Source organism: Dermacentor variabilis, chromosome 2 (genome assembly GCF_050947875.1).
Source record: "Dermacentor variabilis isolate Ectoservices chromosome 2, ASM5094787v1, whole genome shotgun sequence".
Classification (NCBI taxonomy): domain Eukaryota; kingdom Metazoa; phylum Arthropoda; class Arachnida; order Ixodida; family Ixodidae; genus Dermacentor; species Dermacentor variabilis.
The window spans coordinates 70,249,612-70,271,683 of record NC_134569.1 but is presented as its reverse complement, the minus strand read 5'-3'; the positions used below and the strand labels follow the sequence as shown (position 1 = coordinate 70,271,683).

Here is a 22,072-nt window from a genome sequence, read left to right as displayed (position 1 = left end):
CGAGTTTATTGTAAACCGACCCTCTCCTCTTCGCTAGGTTATCTGCCAAGTGGAGGGATCTCGACCGCCGGCCTCAGTACGCTGGCTGCTGGGATCTAGGGAGCTGAGCGACTACGCCACGCGTGCGACGTCGAGTGAGACCACGCTCAGTGTGCTTAGCTTCGTCCCGAGCGCCTGGCACCATGGCGAAAGCCTGCGGTGCTTGGCGTCGAACACGTTCTGTACGAGGCAGCCGGAGACACCCATGGAGGACTTCTGGAGACTGGACATACACTGTGGGTGGCATTCTAATTGTGCTCTCAAATTTAAACGCACAAGTGCTTAATGAAGGGACCAAAGGTGACGAGGCACATTGAAGGCAAAAGACACAAACATATGGAAGACACATTGTCCTTCGTCACTTCCTGCGATACTTTCACTTTCAAATCGACTTTGGTCAACTTCCCAGCCATTATTTCTTTACCTATGTCCTTGGCTTACTTTTTGAGGGCTTCACATCCAGCCGAATGTTTCATCGCATTAACTACTGAGCCTGCTGATGTAGTCTGCAGATATGTGAATGAAAACAACTCCGGCATAAAGTAGACCCCCCCCCCCCCCCCCCCCCCACAATTTACCTTCGTCCCATTCCGTTTCCACGGGTTCATCCAGTGGACATGCTGTCAGCCACCAACGATTAAAGGTCGCAACACTTGCAGCACGAATAAAAACGTAGGAGTTAAGAAGTTGAAGTTTATTGTTTGTTAGTGCATGTACAGAAAATGGGCTTACATATTATATACAGCATCAAAGACACGGTCCACGAATGAGAGAAAGATGATCTTTCATTAACATTGCGGCCAGCTATTGTTGAATCGCATGCCATTTTCTCGACTCAGCCCAGTTTAAAGGTATCAGGGCAAATACTGGGCCCACGATCCTGCTTGGTGACTCGGCGAATCTCGCGCTGAATCTCATCTGATGAGAAACTGAAGAAAATTACGCAATCAGCATTACAAGTTTGCCATTGCCAACACTTGGAATGTTTCAAAGCCAAGGAGGCATTGTTGTGATTGCGCCTATGAGAATGCTCGTTCTACTGACGAGTTATCCAGTAATACTCACAACGTGAAGGGTTTCTCAAGATAAAAATTGAGTTCTCTAAACATAGCGAGAAGTCGTTAGCTGATGACGACTATTATAACTATTTAAGTCAAGTGAATGAAAGAGTCATTGAGAGTTGAGGCTCTTTGTCTTTAATTTTTTTATTCACGCAGACGCTCCAATCATTGAACTGCGCTTGGGCATCGGGCTGAATGCCGCGCATCTGCACGAAGGCATGGACGTGTACTTCGAATGCCACGTGCGCGCCAACCCTCCTGTCGGAGAGGTTTCGTGGACTTTCAACGACAGGGACTTGCACACAAACGCTGGACGAGACATCATCGTGAGCAACCAGTCGCTCGCTCTGCGATCAGTCAACCGAACGAATAGCGGCGCCTACGCCTGCCACGCGGCAAACTCCGAGGGGGAAGCCAGCAGTGTCAGCCATGGCTTGCGGATACAGTGTGAGTGCTCACAGGCTTCAGAATATAACACGCACACATAGATATGCAGAAATAAAAAAGACTGCGGATCACTTAACACTTTTTGCGAACTAGTTTTACGAGCGATCGGCGCGATTAGTTAGCATGAACGCGAAGAGTTGATTTCGAGTCAAATTCACATTGAGCTAATGTGTTCAAGTTTGTGCTTTAGGGCACTTTCGAATTCATATTTACAGCAGTATTAGAGTACGCGAGTAGAGGCACGACAGGACGTTGTAACGTTTACACGTATAGATAAATTTATTCGAAGGTACGAAGAATGAATTTGTCTTGATTCTCTCTGGCCAGGTGTGGTCCTTGCACTACTAAACCTTACACGTGAATCAATCATCGATGAAGGAATGTATTATCTACATAAAGGACGCCACCATGTCAATGCTCCTTGCTTTCCGGCGCGCATTCTTTTGGTCTCCTTTTTTATACAGGTGCTGTTGATGTGATGTAAATTACCTGTCGCTGAGCACCATGCGAAACCCGAAAGGACGAACCAACTGCCTCTTCTGCACAATTATAAAGCTCATGCACAGTGACACAATGTGTTTATGAGCTGCTTGGCGAATCTAGCTCGGAAAAACTGTCACAGTTACTGCAGCAGAACTGATAGTTGGGCGAGTTGGTACGAATTCATAGTAAAGTATTTTTGCGCGCACAATTGACAAGGACACAGTGAAGGGGGGACACACGACAATTGTGCGTGCAAAAATACTTTACTATGAATGTCACAGTTACTTCTGTTTTTTTTTCATGACGGAAAGGCTATGCGATTGCAATAAGTAGACTCAATTGGTAAAAGCTGTGGTGGGGCTCATAACTGATTACTATAAAAAATATGTGAAAAGAAGGCCCTATTACTTAAAGTAAATTGATTGTGCGCTACTGTGAACGTTTTCTGAAACAACCATGGTAGAAATGGGTCTGCGTGCAGAGTAGTTTAACAGCTTAACGTGACGCGATGATACCCAATCGATGCGGTGGGCACAGACACGCTCCTCTATGTGCCTCACTGCACTGTGACTCGTCTCACTTCTCGTAAGGGGGCGCTGGCTAGTGCGACGACCTATTTCGCACTATGGCCAGTGCTGCGGATCTATTAATTGCAATGCAACGTTGTTTGCTTACCGCAGACGCCCCTGTGTGCCGCACGTCGCAGCAGCGACGCATCTATTCAATCGGCAAGCACGACACCGTGCACGTCACTTGTGACATGGAAGCAGATCCCGTTCCGGTGACGTTCTCGTGGGGCTACCGCCAGGCTAACCGCGACTACCCCCTCGGGCCGGACGCCTCGTTCAACTCGCCTGCCGGTCAGCCCCTTCGTTCCGTGCTACGCTACACACCACGGCACGACGCCGACTACGGGACGCTCAGTTGCGGCGCCAGTAACACCATCGGCGACAGCACGCGGCCTTGCATATTCCAGGTGGTACCGATAGGTACGACATACCGGAGCTACATCAAACACAATGGATTATGAGGTTAGCTTGGTACACTGAATTTACTGGAAGGCTTTGCTAACGCTTCAACTGCACTGAACGGCGACGTAGGTTTTACTCTAGATAATTTTTTCGTGCTAGCTCTAGGTTTGGAAATTTCGTCTCTTTTGGTAGGTTACTTAAACAGGCAAACATTACTTGTGCAACTGGCCCTGATCGGTCGATTAATGAACAATGTTCTGCCCATTCACATTTTAATTGCTCTCACTATGGTTCATGTGAGTTGCAGACAAAGTGCCTTAACGATTTGTAAGCATAGATTTTAACGTGGACATTATGAGTTATGAGTGTCAGTAAAAACCTTCACTGCCTGCTGGTTTCGCATGCATAAAAAAAACAATTCTTCTATGAAAGGAGCCATACACGCCTTAGGGTTGCTTTCACATGGCAACACTGATGCAGAGAAGGACGCAAGCAAGAAAAATAGGGAATAGTGACATGAGAAGCTGGTTACGCAGCCGCGCTCCTGGACAATAAAGCGAGAACACCGTGGCAATGATAGTGACATGCATAGCCGACGGTTGTTCATTTCACTGCTGCGAACATTTTGGTCATCTCCACACAAGCCTTCTTCACCGGTGTCCATGGCGGAAACGGCGGAAGTTACTACACACATCGTGTATAGAGACAGAGAAGGAGCGCAAAAAAAGAAGTGAGTGATGGCACGTAATCTTGTTGATATAGGGCCGTTGTGTAACTTAAACAGAACTGACAGAATAGCGACATGACGAAGGTACAAAGAAAGAAAATACTAAAAGCTGATAGAATTCAGGGATAGCAGACAGTTCGATCTGTCATACAAGCCCTGCAAAAAATTGCAGTCGGACACTATGAATATGCATAACTTAATAGGGCAGTTCAAAGCATAAAAACTTTTGATGCTGCTTGATCTACTAAACAACAATACGCACGTCAAAGACAGAGCATCAACATTCACTTCCTAGGCGAACTCTTCATTATTCATGTAAACTGCTATATACAGTTGCACAGTTTCACTCCAACTTCCCGTGGAGATCTATGCTCTCTCTCTCTCTCTCCTCCACGCGTTGCAGGCGGTCCCGTCCAGCCGTCCAACTGCGTGACGCGTGAGGCGACTTCCGACGCGCTGCTGGTGTCGTGCCAACGGCGAAGTGGCGCGCCCGAGAACCAGGAGTTCCTGCTTGAACTGCTGGACGGGCCACCGCAGGCGCCCATCAGGGCGAACCTGACGGTCACTGGACAGCCCAGCTTCCGCCTCCACTCGCTGCAGCCAGGCACCCTGTACCGGCTGGCCGTGTACGGTGTCAATGCCAACGGTCGCAGTGAGCCTGTCCATCTCACCGCGTACACGCTTCCAGTTGAGCAGGAATTGCTCGGACAGGGTCAGTGGCTGCCAACGCAGAGTCTGTTGGCAGGGCATGCTGTGTTTAATGGCCTATCCGGTTTCTCTCCTACCATGGTTGCTTACATCTGCTTAACATATCTGCCTTTCTTCGTGTCTCACCATCCCTACTTTTGTCCGGTCGACTTTCTTGACAGCGTAAAGACGGCATTTAGTTGATAAACACACGGTATATTGAGTAGGAAGCGGCAGCAATACAGCGAGAGAGGATTGCCAGTGGTCTAAGTAAGGTTTACAAGTCTCGAAGCTTTGATGCTTTGCACTTGCAGCCTACAAATGATGAATTACTCATCAGAACTTGCCACAATAAGAAGTTGTTTTATCGTGAGCTCATATTCCTAAAGCCATTCGTTATATACCGGTATTCGTGGGCTTTGTCTGCCATGAAAGCAAGCCACACAAATGAAAGATAGTTGTGATAAAAGAAGTTATAATTTGTAGTCGTTCTCGTCTTACTTGCCTACACTATGAAGTGCCGCAATGTTTTATTTTTGAGTCATCTTATAACGTGTGCTTTATCTATTTCATTATAATAAAGTGGATGAATAAATTATTGAGTTACTAAATGAAATAGATCGGTCAGTGACAGCTGCTAATGTGTCTCTTTGTAAGCATGCAGTCTACAAGGCAGTTTGCTTTGAGACTTGTAGCAGAGCCACCGCCTTCTAAGGTCGCGTGATCATTCCGCATCCTCAGTCTTCGCGAGAACCTGAGAAAATAGACGAGCAATTCTTTTCACATGGTTCCAGCTGAACATAAGCATATTCGTCTAAGCCACGTTGAAGTCGGCCTTAGCGGGCGACGGCTCATTTGAACAATTATCATGAAGCCAGCAGACGGAGCTCAAGCTGGCGTTTCACATGCTGCACATGTTCTTAAATAAAGACCAAGTGGCCTCCGCCAGCACTCTCCTGTTTACTTAGCTCAGAGATCCTGAAGCGATGTGATCGCAATGAACACGCAATGAGCTGCGTACTACAGTTAATTCGAGGCATCGATAGGTTTGGGGAAAACTTGGGATGCCTATTGATTTACATTTGAATGTGTCGCATCAATGTTCATAAAGAAAAAAAGCAGTCTCTTTGTTCTTTTCTTCCGTCCCAACAAGAAAGAAATGGCAACGAGGTTTGCCTTAGCAGCCGGGGTATAGATATGGTCAGATAGAATAATAATAATAATAATAATAATAATAATAATAATAATAATAATAATAATAATAATAATAATAATAATAATAATAATAATAATAATAATAATCCTATTTTATGTCCACTGCAGGACGAAGACCTCTCCCTGCGATCTCCAATTACCCCTGTCCTGTGCCAACTGATTGTGGCTAGCGCCTGCAAACTTAGTTTCATCACCCCACCTAGTCTTCTGCCATCCTCGACTGCGTTTCTCTTCTCTTGGCACCCATTCTGTAGCCCTAATGCTCCACCGGTTATCTAACCTACGCATTACATGACCTGCCCAACTCCATTTCTTTATCTTATTGTCAATTATAATATCGGCAATCCCTGTTTGCTCACTGATCCACACCGCTCTCTTCCTGTCTCTTAACGTTATGCCTAACATTCTTCGTTCCATCGCTCTTTGCGTGGTCCTTAACTTGTTTTCGAGCTTCCTTGTCAGTCTACAAGTCTGTGCCCCATATGTCAGCAGCGTAGAATGCATTGATTGTGCACCTTTATTTTTAATGATAATGGTAAGCTTTCAGTCAGGATCTGACGATGTCTGCCAAATGTGCTCCAAGCCATTTTTATTCTTGTGTATAAATTTCGTTCTGGATATGAGGGTACCCTGTGACCTAGGTAAACATACTCCTTCAGAGACACTTGAGGCTGACTGGCGATCCTGAACTCTTGAGCTCTTGCCCGGCTATCCATCATTATCTTTGTCTTCTGCATAATAATCTTAAACCCCACTCTTATACTCTCTCTGTTAAGGACCTCGCTCATTTGTTGTAACCCATCTGCAGTGTTGCTGAATAGAACAATGTCATCTGCAAACCGAAGGTTGCTGAGATATTCGGCGTTGACGCTTACTCCTAAGCCTTCCCAGTTTAATAGCCTGAGTACTTCTTCCAAGCACGCAGGGAATAGCATTGGAGAGATTGTTTCTCCTTGTCTGACCCTTTCTTTTTAGGTATCTTCCTAATTTCTTGTGGAGAATCAAAGTAGCTGTAGAATCTCCGTAGATACTTTCCAAGATATTTACGTAAGCGTCTTTTACTCCTTACTTGCGTAATGCCTCTATAAGTGCTGGTATATCGACTGAATCAAATGCCTTTTTGTAATCTATGAGAGCCATATAGAGAGGCTGATTCTACTCTGTGGATTTCTCGATTACCTGTTTGATGACATGGATGTGATCCATTGTAGAGTATCCCTTCCTGAAACCTGCCTGTTGCCTTGTATGACTAAAGTCCAGTGTTGCCCTCATTCTATTGGATATCATCTCGGTGAATATTTTATATAACATTGAAAGTAAGTTGATGGGCCTATAATTTTTCAATTCTTTAACGTCTCCTTTTTCGTGGATTAGTATAATGTTTGCATTCTTCCATTTCTCCTGTACCCTTGAAGTCGATAGACGCTTCGTATATAAAAAAGTTCGCTAGTTTTTCAAGCTATATCTCTCCAAATCTTTGAATAAATCGACTGGCAGCCCATCTTCTTCTGCCGCTTTTCCCGGTTTCATGTCTTGCAAGGCACTTCTAACTTCATCGCTAGTGTTTGGATCCGGACTGCTGGTACGATCTGTTGGGAACTCGGCGCTGACGCCCGTGGTTGTACCTGGGTCGCAAGCCCCAAGGGTAGCGTTGGCCTGGCGGCCTGGGGTACAACTCGAAGCATCCGAAGGTCCCGGCAAAGCATGAGTCGACTGGTAACAACGAAACAACTTGTTTATTTTAACATCGCAAAGAGTTGGCGGTCAGGTTTGACCGAAGTAGAGAGACGGGAGAGCACTTCACTCAACTGAAGAAATCGGAGCCCTCCTTTTGGCGTCCGGGGGCAGCTGTTTTTATACTCTCGCAGTTGAGGGCAAGAAGGAACCCCTCAAAAGACGAGCACGTGAATGTACAATGGGCTAATGGTGACGCACACTGTCGTGGCGCTGCGCACGATCTCGTAGCACCCTGTCGTGGCGCTGCGCACGATCTCGTAGCACCCTGTCGTGGCGCTGCGCACGATCTCGTAGCACTCTGTCGTGGCGCTGCGCACGATCTCGTAGCACTCTGTCGTGGCGCTGCGCACGATCTCGTAGCACCCTGTCGTGGCGCTGCCGGTCGGACACAATGACTGTAATGAGAGGCTGGTCCCTGCTTTGGCATCGCCTGTTTCGGGCACAATGACTGGAACGAGATCCCTGCTTTGGCATCGCCTGTTTCGGGCCCAATAACTGGAATGAGATCCCTGCTTTGGCATCGCCTGTTTCGGGCACAATGACTGGAACGAGATCCCTGCTTTGGCATCGCCTGTTTCGGGCCCAATAACTGGAATGAGATCCCTGCTTTGGCATCGCCTGTTTCGGGCACAATGACTGGAATGCGAGGAGGATCCCTAGGCGGTCGCATCGCCGCAGACGCGCCTGGAAACACCTGGCGATGAGTGTTGCGGCGACGACGATCGGGCCAAAATGTCTGCCGCCCGCCGCAGTCGCGCCGGCAAAACCACGTGTCGCAGGCGAAACGCAACAGACCGCCCCGCCGGGGGAAGGAGATCCCGATGGACAGGGGACTGCATCCGCTGTCCGGAGGGATGTCGCTCGATGATGCTCATAACCGAAGTCGGGCGTCCCTTGACGTTTCTTGAGCGCAGCGCACAGAGAAGGCCTCGTTCTCTCGTTCAGGTTCGCACGGGACACTGCAAAGTGACTTCGGGAGAGTTCACATTTTTGTTCTCGTTCCCGGCAAGCGTTAGAACTACGCTGAAAACTCAACCGCTCAGTCAGCAAGCACGGCACAACCCTCACTAAGCCCTGCCAGGCTCTTTCCCCTTTTTAGACCACTGCCTAGTTCCTTACAGTAGTCTAGCATCACTCAGAACGCGTCCACAAATTGAAAAATTGCACTAGAAAGCATATCATCACTTTGAAACACTAAACAAAAGCAATATGTTAAAAAAAAATCCTGCCTCAGGAAGAAAAACATCAGTAACAAACAATTTTGAGGCTGATTCCTACGTTAGGGGCTTCGACTTAAGCCATCGGCGTTACCGTTGAGACTCCCCTTTTTGTAACGCACCTCAAAGGAATATTGTTGTAAAGCGAGGCTCCAGCGCAGGAGGCGGCCATTTTTGGGAGAGATGGTCTGCAGCCATTGGAGAGGGCAGTGATCCGTCTCAATGATAAACCTCGAGCCGGCTAGATAGCATGACAATTTCTGAACGGCCCACACGAGACATGCACACTCTTTCTCGGTGGCGCTATACGCCTGCTCACGACTGGTCAGCTTACGACTAGCATACAGGACGGGGTGTTCTACTTCTCCATTTTCCCGTTGGCACAGTACAACGCCCATGCCTCGCTCACTAGCATCGCACTGAACAATGAACCCTTTTGTATAGTCTGGCGATCGTAGCACAGGCTGGCTTGTTAGGGCACTCTTTAGGGCGCTAAAAGCTCTTTCCTTGGTCTCGTCCCAGACGACTGTTTGAGGCTCTGTCTTTCTTAGAGCATCCGTCAGGGGAGCCGCGATATCAGAGTACCTAGGGATGTACCTCTGATAGTAGCCGGCGACACCCAAGAACGACCGAATATCGGTCTTTGTGCGCGGTTGCGGAAAGTCTCGCACAGCGGCCACTTTTATTTCAGAGGGGCGGCGACGACCCTGACCAATCATGTGACCGAGGTAGACAACCTCGGCCTGTGCTAACTGGCACTTAGGAGCCTTGACTGTCAAGCCCGCTTCGCGCAGGCGGGTTAGCACTGCCCGCAAGTGTGTCATATGCTCAGACCAGGATGCGGAGAATATCGCTACGTCGTCTAGATACGGTAAAGCGAATTCTTGCTGTCCCCGCAACACTTTATCCATGAGGCTTGAAAAACAGTATGGCGCGTTCTTCAAACCAAAACTCAACACTTTAGGACGGAATGTTCCCATTGGTGAAATGAACGCCGCATACCTACTAGCCTCTTCTGTAAGTGGAACCTGCCAATAACCCCTGACAAGATCTAGGGTGGAAATAAACTGAGCGCTACTAACTTTCTCAAGGCGCTCCTCGATGTTAGGGATCGGATAAATTTGATCCTTAGTGATGGAATTAAGCCTGCGGTAGTCGACGCAAGGACGAGGTTCCTTGCCCGGTACCTCAACTAAAATCAAAGGGGAGGTATAATCACTCTCACCTGCCTCAATAACACCGAGCTGTAGCATTTTCTTTACCTCAGCCTCCATAATATCGCTCTGGCGGGGTGACACCCGATACGCCTTGGATCGTACTGGCTCTGTGGAGGTAAGTTCTATATCATGAGTATGTACAGAAGTCCTACCAGGCCTCTCAGAGAACAGACCCTGAAACTCTTGTAATAGCTGGTGTAGTTCGGTTTTCTGCTCGGGCGACAGCGGTGCTTTACTGATAAGGTCACTAATGACTTGACCGGTGTCTTCCCTGTTCGTCACTGAGCCTAGTCCCGGAAGCTCGACTGGAAGCTCTTCAGGAACGTTTATCATCATGCACACCACTGCTTCCCGTTGTCTATAAGGTTTGAGCAGATTACAGTGGTAAACTTGCTGTGCTTTCCGCTTTCCTGGCAGACTTACCACGTAGTTAACTTCCGACAGTTTCTGAACAATTCGTGCTGGGCCCTCCCACTGCACGTCTAGTTTGTTGTTTAGCGATGTGCGCAATATCATGACCTCATCGCCCACCTCAAAACGACGGGCCCTGGCTGTCCGATCATAATAAACCTTGGCCCTCTGCTGGGCCTTTGTCATTGCTTCACCTGACAACTCCTGTGCCCTTCTTAAGCGTTCGAGGAGCTTAAGTACGTACTCCACCACGACTGGGTCGTCGCCCCTACCTTCCCATGATTCTCGAAGCATGCGAAGCGGAGATCGAAGCGAGCGACCGTACACCAGTTCAGCTGGCGAAAACCCCGTAGCTGCATGCGGCGCGGTTCTTAAAGCAAACATCACCCCAGGCAGACACAGCTCCCAGTCAGTTTGATGTTCAAAACACAAGGCTCTCAACACGCGCTTCATGACGGAGTGGAGCTTCTCAACGGAATTCGACTGTGGGTGGTACACTGAGCTGTGTAGCAGCTTTACCCCACACCTTTCGAGAAAAGTTGTCGTCAAAGCGCTAGTAAACACTGTGCCCTGATCTGATTGAATTTCTGCAGGAAAACCAACTCGCGCAAATATGGACAGTAGTGCATTGACTATCTCAACTGAGCTGAGTTCTTTAAGCGGCACTGCTTCAGGGAACTTTGTCGCTGGGCAGATCACAGTCAAAATGTGTCTGTACCCCGTGGCTGTTACCGGCAGAGGTCCTACAGTATCAATAACGAGCCGTCTAAAAGGCTCCGTAATGATAGGTACCAATTTCAACGGCGCCCTCGATTTGTCCCCTGGTTTGCCCACCCGCTGACAAGTGTCACATGTCCTCACGAAATGGTCTGCGTCCCGAAAACACCCTGGCCAATAGTACTCTTGCAAGAGACGGTCCTTAGTTTTCTTAACTCCTAGGTGTCCGGACCACGAACCCCCGTGTGACAAGCGCAACAGATCCTGACGATAGCATTGAGGCACGACCAGCTGATCGAACTCCACTCCTCTGCGGTCTAGATACTTCCGGTACAGGACTCCACCTCTTTCCACAAAACGCGCAGTTTTCCTGGCGATACCTTCTTTGACATTGCAGCGCACGTTTTCCAGGCTGCCATCCTTCTTTTGCTCGGCTATCAAAGCCGACCGGCTGACTTTTAGCAACCTATCAAGTCCGTCTGACGTAGGCGCGATGAGCAAATCAGTAGATAGCTCTTCTAACTTTCCCGTATCGGGCATTTCCTCTCCAGTATCTGGCGCCTTTAACGTTACAGACTCAAGTTTATTCAGTTCGGGCGTGCTCGGAATATCAGCTTGCTGCGCCTCTGACCCTTTTTCGTTGTTTGATAACGTCGGCCCCGCAACTACCGCCTTTGCAGCGAGCTCCCGAACCTTCGATCTGGTTAAGGCCTGAACACTAGCTTCACCAAACAAAAGCCCCTTCTCGCGCAGGAGGTGATCGGACCTGTTTGAAAATAGGTACGGGTACTGGGGTGGCAGCATAGATGACACTGCCGCCTCTGTCTCAAGCGCTCCGAAAGGTCCTTCAATAAGCACTTTTGCTACCGGCAGACACACGCTATGAGCTTCCACGGCTTGCTTGATCCATGCGCACTCGCCCGTGAACATATGGGGTTCTACGTAAGACGGGTGAACTACATCCATCGTAGCTGCGGAATCGCGAAGCACTCGGCACTCTTTCCCGTTTACGAGGAGGTCTCGCATGTAAGGCTCGAGAAGCTTCATGTTCTCGTCAGTGCTGCCTATTGAAAAAAACACAACTTTTGGTGTTGTTTCCGGACACTGCGCCGAAAAGTGACCCGGCTTCTGGCACGTATAACACAAGCGCGCTCGCCTCATCTCGAACCGCTTTCTGCGTTTGGCTGCCGCCGTCTCTTTACGTTTGGTCGGACTGCTTTCGCTCGCATCCGCACCACGCGTGTCCCCCTTTAATCTCATGGGTGTGAACTTTGGCCTCTCAAACTTCGAGCCAAATTCACCCTTTTGACCGTCCTTAGCTCCGCGAGCCCGACGCGTCACAAACTCCTCGGCTAGCTCAGCGGCTCTAGCCACCGTACAAACGTCTGGCCTATCCAAGACCCAGTATCGCACGTTCTCCGGTAACCGACTATAAAACTGTTCTAGCCCGAAACACTGCAGAACTTTATCGTGGTCACCAAACGCTTTCTCTTCTTTGAGCCACTCCTGCATGTTCGACATAAGCCTATACGCAAACTCTGTATATGACTCACTTTTGCCTTTCTCATTTTCCCGAAACTTCCGACGGAACGCCTCCGCAGACAGCCGGTACTTTTTTAGAAGACTCGATTTCACTATGTCGAAATCCTCTGCCTCCTCTCTATCCAAGCGAGCGACTACGTCGGCCGCCTCGCCGGGTAACAAAGTGAGCAAGCGCTGTGGCCACGTTTCCCGAGAGAACCCCTGCTTCTCGCACGTTCGCTCAAAGTTAACCAGGAACAAACCAATGTCCTCTCCAAGCTTAAACGGCCGCATCAGGTCAGTCATTTTGAACAATACTCGTTCTCCTGCACCGTGTGCCTGACTTCCATTACGAGCGCGTTCCATCTCTATCTCGAGACGCTTCATTTCCAAAGCGTGTTGACGGTCACGCTCTTCTTTTTTCTCTTGTTGCTCTCGCTCTTTCTGTTCTTTACGTTCGCGCTCTTCTTTTTCTTTTTGCTCTTTAAGTTCGCGCTCCTGTCTTTTTGCAGTCTCTCTCTCTTCAATGGTCTCAAGGCATTCCGACAGCTCGTCATCCTCAGCCTCTAACTCAAGAATAGCCTTTATCAGTTCCGGTTTTCTTAGTTTGTCTGAGACATCCAGACCCAACTCTCTTGCAAGCTCCAACAATTTCGGTTTGCGCAACGACTTCAAATCCATGGCTGCTCTGAATGCTGCTTTCTCTACTGCTTACTATTGTCTTGCCGCAACTAACCCGGCAGCAACGACAACCACAATTACCAGCTCTGTTTCTGACACTAACAAAAAGCCTGGCAAAGCTCAGAAGAAGAAAGTCCCGCACTCACCAAACCTCGCAGGCAGGAATTCCGCGCAGTCGTTCCGCTGCAGGCAACCAGTCGTCACACAGGGCTCGTTGCACTGCTCCCGGATCGTCGTTGAGCTGCTCAGCATACTGTCAACTGCATCTCTTTGCTGCTGGCCTCCGTTGTCGCGATCTCGCCGCTGGCAGACCGTTGTTTGAAGTCGTAGGCGATCTCACCGCTGCCAACCAGATGTTTGGGATCCGGACTGCTGGTACGATCTGTTGGGAACTCGGCGCTGACGCCCGTGGTTGTACCTGGGTCGCAAGCCCCAAGGGTAGCGTTGGCCTGGCGGCCTGGGGTACAACTCGAAGCATCCGAAGGTCCCGGCAAAGCATGAGTCGACTGGTAACAACGAAACAACTTGTTTATTTTAACATCGCAAAGAGTTGGCGGTCAGGTTTGACCGAAGTAGAGAGACGGGAGAGCACTTCACTCAACTGAAGAAATCGGAGCCCTCCTTTTGGCGTCCGGGGGCAGCTGTTTTTATACTCTCGCAGTTGAGGGCAAGAAGGAACCCCTCAAAAGACGAGCACGTGAATGTACAATGGGCTAATGGTGACGCACACTGTCGTGGCGCTGCGCACGATCTCGTAGCACCCTGTCGTGGCGCTGCGCACGATCTCGTAGCACCCTGTCGTGGCGCTGCGCACGATCTCGTAGCACTCTGTCGTGGCGCTGCGCACGATCTCGTAGCACTCTGTCGTGGCGCTGCGCACGATCTCGTAGCACCCTGTCGTGGCGCTGCCGGTCGGACACAATGACTGTAATGAGAGGCTGGTCCCTGCTTTGGCATCGCCTGTTTCGGGCACAATGACTGGAACGAGATCCCTGCTTTGGCATCGCCTGTTTCGGGCCCAATAACTGGAATGAGATCCCTGCTTTGGCATCGCCTGTTTCGGGCACAATGACTGGAACGAGATCCCTGCTTTGGCATCGCCTGTTTCGGGCCCAATAACTGGAATGAGATCCCTGCTTTGGCATCGCCTGTTTCGGGCACAATGACTGGAATGCGAGGAGGATCCCTAGGCGGTCGCATCGCCGCAGACGCGCCTGGAAACACCTGGCGATGAGTGTTGCGGCGACGACGATCGGGCCAAAATGTCTGCCGCCCGCCGCAGTCGCGCCGGCAAAACCACGTGTCGCAGGCGAAACGCAACACTAGTTATAGAAGGAGCCTCTGTAACCCGTTCGTTACTACTTTGAATGAAAGTATCGTGGCTGCTTTGGGTACTGTGCAGATCAGTGTAGAATTCTTCCGCCACGTTTGCTATATATTCAAGATTGCTGATGAGATTATCCTGCCCATCTTTCAGTGCGTACATGTTGGTTTGACCGATGCCTAGTTTCCTTCCCATTCTTTTCAGGATGAGTCTATTTTTTTACTGCTTCCTCAGCCTTTCTCACGCTATAATTTCGGATAGCCCTTATTTTCTCCTTGTTTATTAGTTTCGACAGTTCCACGAATTTTATCCGATCTCTTGAGTTGGACACTTTCTTATTTTGTCGTTTTTTTATTAGGTACTTTGTTACTTGGGAGAGCTTACCTACTGGTAGTCTTGGTGCCTTGCTTCTCACTTTAATTGCTGCTTCTGAAGCCAGACTAGTTACGGTTTAATTCATTGCCTATATATCATCTTCATCTCTCTGTTCTAAGGCTGACGTACGTAGCACATAAAACACAACGAATAAAACTAAAGCAGTTTTGTGAACGTTGCGAGTAAATACGCTAATATTTGTTGAAAGACATCTGAAAACATTGTTCGGAAGTAACCGCGATGCAGAAAAGCACCACGGCCGTGACAACATACTCGTAAATGATAAGCGATAGCGAGCGTTGTTTAAGTGTGATAAAAATTGCAGAGTTATTCTAATGGACAACATGCCAACAAACCACACACACACACACACACACACACACACACACACATATATATATATATATATATATATATATATATATATATATATATATATATATATATATATATATATATATATATATATATATATATATATTTATATATATATATATATATATATATATATATATATATATGTATGTGCGCGCGTGCGTGTGTGTGGGTGTGCGTGTGTGGTTTTGTTGCATGTTGTCCATGCGAATCGTGTATATATATATATATATATATATATATATATATATATATATATATATATATATATATATATACCAATTAACTCGTCCACATACGTGACAGTGACAAGAACTTTATTAGAGTGTCCTGAGGAACTTGATTGGGGGGAACCGAAGGCCCCCCAATCAAGTTGGTGGCCCCGCCCACGACGGGAGAGAAAGGTGGTGACGCTACGCGACGTCGCCGGCCCTCTGGACGGCCTGTAGTTGTCTCGGATAGGTGGACGAGTTATTTCGAGCCCAGATATAGATAGATGTTTGCCTAGGCAATTTCTGGGCCTAAATGCATATCGCCTTATAAATATCACTGACAACTGTGGTTTTATGCTGTATCTATCGCCTACTGGCTGTGCAGTTGGGTGAGTCCGCCATGACCGAGTCAAGGGTGCACTAACGAGCATGCACCACTCCCCTTTCTGTAAAGCATGTTCACCCACCTCAAGATAATTGCTGCGGCTGAGCAAACTAGCAGTAAACAGAAAGAAAACGGAAGGAAGCACTTGTCTGATAATTTAGAATGCTGCTTTTCTATGTCAAACGCGGTACAGGAGGGTAAGCTTCTTTAGTATTGCTTACCATGTAGTTTTTGTAAATTAAATAAGCAATTCAAGCAGCTGAAGATCCAAGAGGTTGCAAGGAAAGTAAGAGGCACTAAGTGTAATATCCGTAACAATCCGCCGTGCAAAGGTTACAGTGCAGAATGTTTGTGAAGATGTGCAACAAAGGCTGTTCGAATAAAAATATAACGCGAGAAATAAGAATCCTTGGGGATATAATGTGGAGAAGGAAGCCTAAAAGTTCACAGGGAGAGTTCCACTGTCAGCCGCGAAGCTTGGAGAAAAAGGAGTACTAGAAAAACTCGGGTCAAAGACCCACTGAATTGCAAAATCTGCCATGCGGATTTGTCTATTGATTTTTCAAGTGTGAAGGGTCCAGGAAATAAGCCGCATAACAAAGAAACCGTATCAGAGAAGCGTAAGAATACTCGAGTGGACTTGTCATTAGGCTGCGCCACTACATCACTCAAAATTATGTTCAGCAGAAGCTCACACGCTCAATTGAGTAAATTAACAGAGATTTCTTGTGTAACATGTTTTACATCCTGCACATAATTAGTTATTCGTAGAGGTCAGTGTATGGATCAAAAGCTGAAACATAAGTTGCTTAAGCAAAATAGAAAATTGGGCGAGTTGGTGTAAGTTGACCATCTTGAACTGTAGCGCAAGAAACGAAACAGAAAAGAAGGCATACAGACGATCGAACGTTTTTGACTTTTTTCACATGTGCAAACTGAGCTCGATATACGCAAAATTATCGACTGTGAATTTATTGCCTACATTTCTACGATATATGCAGCACTTTTGTTATTGCTCGACCGGAAACAATAAAGGGAGGTTATACTGCGAGGAGCAGCGGAGGTCATTTGAATAATAACGCAGAAGATTTCCAGGTATGATGTGGTACGCATGTAAAACGTTTTTTGCCCTGCTAATATCTGACGAAGTAGAAGAAATAAAATACCAGTAAGCTTTGTTGAAATGCTTGAAATAATGTCCACAGAATTGTCTGCCGTTTTTCAATACGAGTTCTCTACGGTACGTTCTCGACAAAAAGCATGTTCGCCTGGCTTGGCAACTTACATTAAAGTTTTTTTTTAAAAATCAAACTAGATTGTATGAATTCTTTAGATATTCTGTTGCTGATAACATGGTGGGTCTGGTGGTGGTGTAAATTTATTGTTTTGCTTTAGGTAGGACATTTGGCCTTGCAATCATACTGCAAGGCTCAGGGCTCCTTTCAGACATCTCTGGTCATTATCAATCGGAAAATAATTACACACTCATTTACTGCTTCATTTGATTATTTGTACGTGGTTACGGTGAAGCTTCATCGTTGAAGTGTATTCTCTTTTTGCCAGTATATGTTAGTAAAACTTGCACTTTAATCTTTGATAACTGCGACAGCAGAAATATTCACTGTCCTTAATTAATCCTGCGTTCCATTTCCACTCTTTTCCTGCAATGGAGATTAATAATTTCAAGCTAACACCGACAACGTAGCGATAGTGAGGCACACAAGTTGAAGAAACAACTTGGTTACCGTTCTAGCTCACTCCGGTGTCCGAGACTCCTTTCATACAAATATTGTGTAACTGTCAGGAGTGTGTTCACTAAGGAGGGCGAATAAACTTAAAAAAAAATGAGCAGACGAGAATGATCGTGTGTAGGTGGGTGGCGTATTCAGTTTAGGACTCCGTGGTCTCACGCTAGCCATCGCACTCTGTCCACCAGTCGAAGCTGGTCCTCAGGGCACGAGCTGGTCACTAAAGAAAAAAATATAGATGCTTAACAGTCTCCAGGAATGCCTTGTAACGTGGAACAACTTAAAGGACGGCGGCGTCTGCTACGACTCCTGATGCCATTTACAGTAAACTCTCAGTTGTACGAATGTCGGTTTATCGAATATTTCCGAATAACGAACTTTTAAAAAATCCCGGCAGTTTTCTTATAGATTCTATGAAAAATTTTTCACTTAAATGAATTTCGGAACAGTCAGTATTTTAGTTTAACGAACTCGCTCAGAGGACCAAGGCTTGCGCTGCACTGCACTGCAGGCTCAACCGATGCCCGCCCTCATCAAACCGCCGCTCCAGCTGCAATGTAACGTCGCTGGCACTACAGCGCCCCTGGGGCAAAGCGGCGGCGCGGAAAACGAATGGCAACGAGGCATGGCCTCTGAAATCGCCCGCACAAAACGAGCAAGCATGTAATCTCGGAGGCCATGAACAAAGTTACATCGCTGGCGCTTACAACACCGCCAGAGCAAAGCGGCGATCTGTCACACCACAAACCACGTGGTGTGTGTTTTTTTCCGACCGGCTAGTCGTGGCATGGTCTTCGTTTCTTTCTTTACAGTCTCGTCGGTTCCGCGTGTGTACACAAACGACCCACGTGGTGTGTTTTCCATTGATACGTAAAAATTCCATTTCACACATTTCTAACACTATGGATGCCATGTCTTTCGCCCCATGAATTGCACTTCAAATGTTTGACTCTGTATGCCATGCCTTATGTTGGTCTAGTGAACATTCAGTTTAGTGAACTTTAAGTTAAGTGAACTATTTCCTTCGGTCCTTTGAAGTTTACTCAAGTGAGAGTTCACTGTATTCATTAAATCGGGTGTGCCTGGGATATCAACGCTACGGAATTGAGCACTGCGCGCAGTGATGTATTGGAAGCCTATAGAGAAATGGACCCAGGTTTGAATGAGAGGCAGGATGGAGACGAGAAGGTTTAAATCGAATTTTTTAATATCTCCTTGGATGGAGCTGACATACCTAATCTCGATATTGTTTCTGGCTATTTTCACGAAGTTTTCCAGTGCAGGAACAAGAACAGTTGAAGCTGCTTTAATATTGTCCTTTCTCCTGCTTGCGCTGATCTCATCGGGACCACATAGGCTGGATTTGTGCCCTTACGGTAGCACTTTATAAGCAGTAAATATACGCTCTTGTGCACGTATTGTACAAAGAAAGTTCCATTGGTCTGGAGGCCTACATCCACCAAACGAGCCGGAACTGAGGCTCTGGTATTGTTGGGACCGATAAATGGTGTTTCTTGTTCCTTCAAATGGAGGGCTAGTGGTGACGTTAGAATTATATCTGGATTTCAGTAATTAAGTCTATTCGACGTCCAATACGTTCTGCACTCAAGTAGCTCTCCGTGCTCCACGCTAATAACCTTTTAGTCACGTTCAAAACATGTGTGCTTCCGCGAACATACACTAAACTAACATAAGACGATTGTGGCCTTAGGATGGCTAAATTTGGTATCGGAAACGCAGAATTTGACAGCGTCTAATATTGAATAGCCAGTGAGATGTTATCTCAAAGGACACTTATAGCTTTTATTTTTGTGAATTTCACGGGCTAAGCTCCAACCATTTTTACTGTAAACTTCCTTCTAAAACTTCCTTTTTGAAATAATACTTTCTGAAAGTGCTTGACATCGCTTAAAAGAGCTTCATATCGTGATATTAAAAATATTTTTGATAAGATAGCAGTTTATCGTACTTTAAAACAACATTGCCGGCGTCTTTACTTTAGCACAATTACTTTAGCACAAGTAAGAAAATTTTCTTGACAGATATTTAAACATCCGCGTTACTTTAAGCATTCGCTCGTATGCATCAGTGGTTCGCTGAAACATGTTTTAGTTCTCGTTCGAAGCACTGCAGAGGAAGCCGAGCCATTTCGAATACTGTTTACGCACATTTATGTGGCCTTCCTGCATAACAAAAATTGTTCGAGGGCTCTTTAGCCAGCTTCAAGTGACTAATGCATTCCATGCTGCAAGCACAAACACCGCGTTACAGATTATAAGCGAGGGAATCATTGCACACATTCACATGTAGCGCAGTTTGTCATGTGTTTTTAGCATCGACTTCTCCCTTTCCATGTTTCATCAGTTTCCCCTTGCCACGGTGAAGAGAACAGGCTAGAGAGACGCTTTTCCGTACAACCTCACCTCTTTCAAGCGTTTTTTTTTCTACCTCCACTCTGCTTTGTTTCATTACGACTGTTCGTCGCTCAGCCTCAACATCTGTGGATACACCCGCCGTGATAATTTTGAGTTTGATATTTAGTGTCAGAAGTTGTGTAACCTAACTCCAGGGGGTCCAAAATAATCCTGAGCATTCTCCTACAGCGTCCCTAATTTACATAAAGCTGTGATTTCCGGGCGTTATTGACCCCACTATTTAATTTATTCGATTTCGTACCGGCACTGGAATGCTCTTCACTACTAAGGAGGTTAAGGTAAATATCGCCGTAAAGCACAACCATATAGGTCTAGTTCAATAGTGCACTCTGAGTCTTTTTGTGCACTTGTATCAGGACAGCTATATCAATTGCAGCATTAAGAGACAGAAATTAGTACCAGTGGTTTCACAAAGAACGCTGTGATAATTTGTGCTGCTTATTTCAGAGAAAATTCGGCAGAGACACTTATAACTGCTTACACATGGGAATACGAAAGCATTACACCGTTCGTAGACCTCGCGAAGTCATGAACGCGCTCATGAACGCATGCACTATGCAAACCTTTAGTCAGTCGGAACCAGGGAGCCACAGTGGCGTCAGGGAAGCGTACTCGGCTCCCATCCCGGAAGCCCGGTTTCAGTTCCCACCTAGACCAGAGCGTACTAAATTTTATCTTCAAAGCCTTTAATGTACTTTGTTTACAGGAACCTCCCTGAGAAATTTTACGTCAATCCAGGCATTCTTTGACGCGTTTTTCCTATTTGCGTCCTTGGCCCTTTTTGGTGCCATCTTTCGGTTCCTCCTACGCTGACGCATTTTCACGTAGTGGGGCACATATTGCTTTCGTAATAAAACCTATTTTGTAGGCACACGGCAACGCCACGCTCGATGCTACAGTTCATATGACCTGATATCCATCTGACTCTGTACATCTGGTCTTCGTTACTGACGCACCTGCTGAACAGAGATAGTGAGCTTGTTATATTTTGAGGACATGTGGCAGTCTTTTGTTGGTGTTTTGAAGAGATCAGTGCTCCCTGACTAACCCAGTGTGCAGAGAGTTTTGCTATCATATTTAGTCTCCACGCACGTGAAGCCAGGCGTATTACTCATTACCACAGCATCGACGTTAAACCATTCTGCTTTATTGGGTCATTAATAACCGTTCACTGCACGCGAGTGTACAACCTTGACATGATTGCCTATGCACGCTGCAGGGTCTGGTAGTCACGTGCTTAATATTTGGAATTCATGACGATATACTGGCGGATTATGAGAGAGCGAGCTTCTACCTCATTTATCGTCTAACCGTGTTCGTATGAGGCCAACAAGCATGTGTTCATTGCATTTGTCAATGAAACCGTGATCTCACAGATAGATTTTCACTCGACTCGGTACACGCGCTCTCAGCGGGCCCATATCCGCAAATTTTTACAGCAACGCAGATTTCGGCCTGCTCTGCAAAGTTTGTAATGTTCGCCCAACTGCAGCCCATTAAAATTTTCCGTTTACCGACACTGTAAAACAGAAAAAAATACCTAGCACTTTGCCGTCAAGGACCAGCTGCCCAGGGACGAAGGTAGCCCAAAAATGTGTTCACTGGTACTGTTTAACACAGGCCGAACTACAGGGTCTTGCAACTGCAAATATCACTGTACGTCATGGCTAGAAATAGCGTTCATCACGTTTTGTTTGCGAAGCGCTTCCACCTGAAATGATCCAGAGCGCGAGTGCGGACACGAGAGGAAAGTGAATGAGTTTTCTCCATTCCCGAAAAGTAGAATGTGCACCCATATTATTTCTCTGGCGTACCTGCTTCGTTCCGACAAAAACACTGCCAAGAAGTAACTTAATCTGATGTAATTATTGTGCATCTGTTTATCGTTCTTTCAGAGGCTGGATTGGAGATAAATACTGGAACCCTTGTTGCCGCCGTCCTGAGCGCAGTGGCCGCTTTTCTCGTGGTGTTCATTGCACTCATGCTCATCAAGCTGCGGCACAAATTTATTGCAAGAAATGGTGGGTACAACTTATAATTGCAGTTTTCTTCACCGTGCGAAGCTTTCAAAGAACACGTTTGAGCCA

At 46.9% G+C, this 22,072-nt stretch overlaps 1 protein-coding gene across 1 annotated transcript in view; it reads left to right on the top strand.

Annotated features, from left to right (window-relative positions):
* LOC142570874 (synaptogenesis protein syg-2-like) overlaps window positions 1–22,072 on the top strand; it is a 154,946-nt gene that overhangs the window by 120,550 nt on the left and 12,324 nt on the right. Inside the window, exons 6-10 of the mRNA XM_075679182.1 lie at window positions 38–275; window positions 1,257–1,547; window positions 2,711–3,019; window positions 4,132–4,440; window positions 21,881–22,006. Coding sequence (XP_075535297.1) covers window positions 38–275; window positions 1,257–1,547; window positions 2,711–3,019; window positions 4,132–4,440; window positions 21,881–22,006 — 1,273 coding nt within the window. The remainder of the gene's footprint in view (window positions 1–37; window positions 276–1,256; window positions 1,548–2,710; window positions 3,020–4,131; window positions 4,441–21,880; window positions 22,007–22,072) is intronic.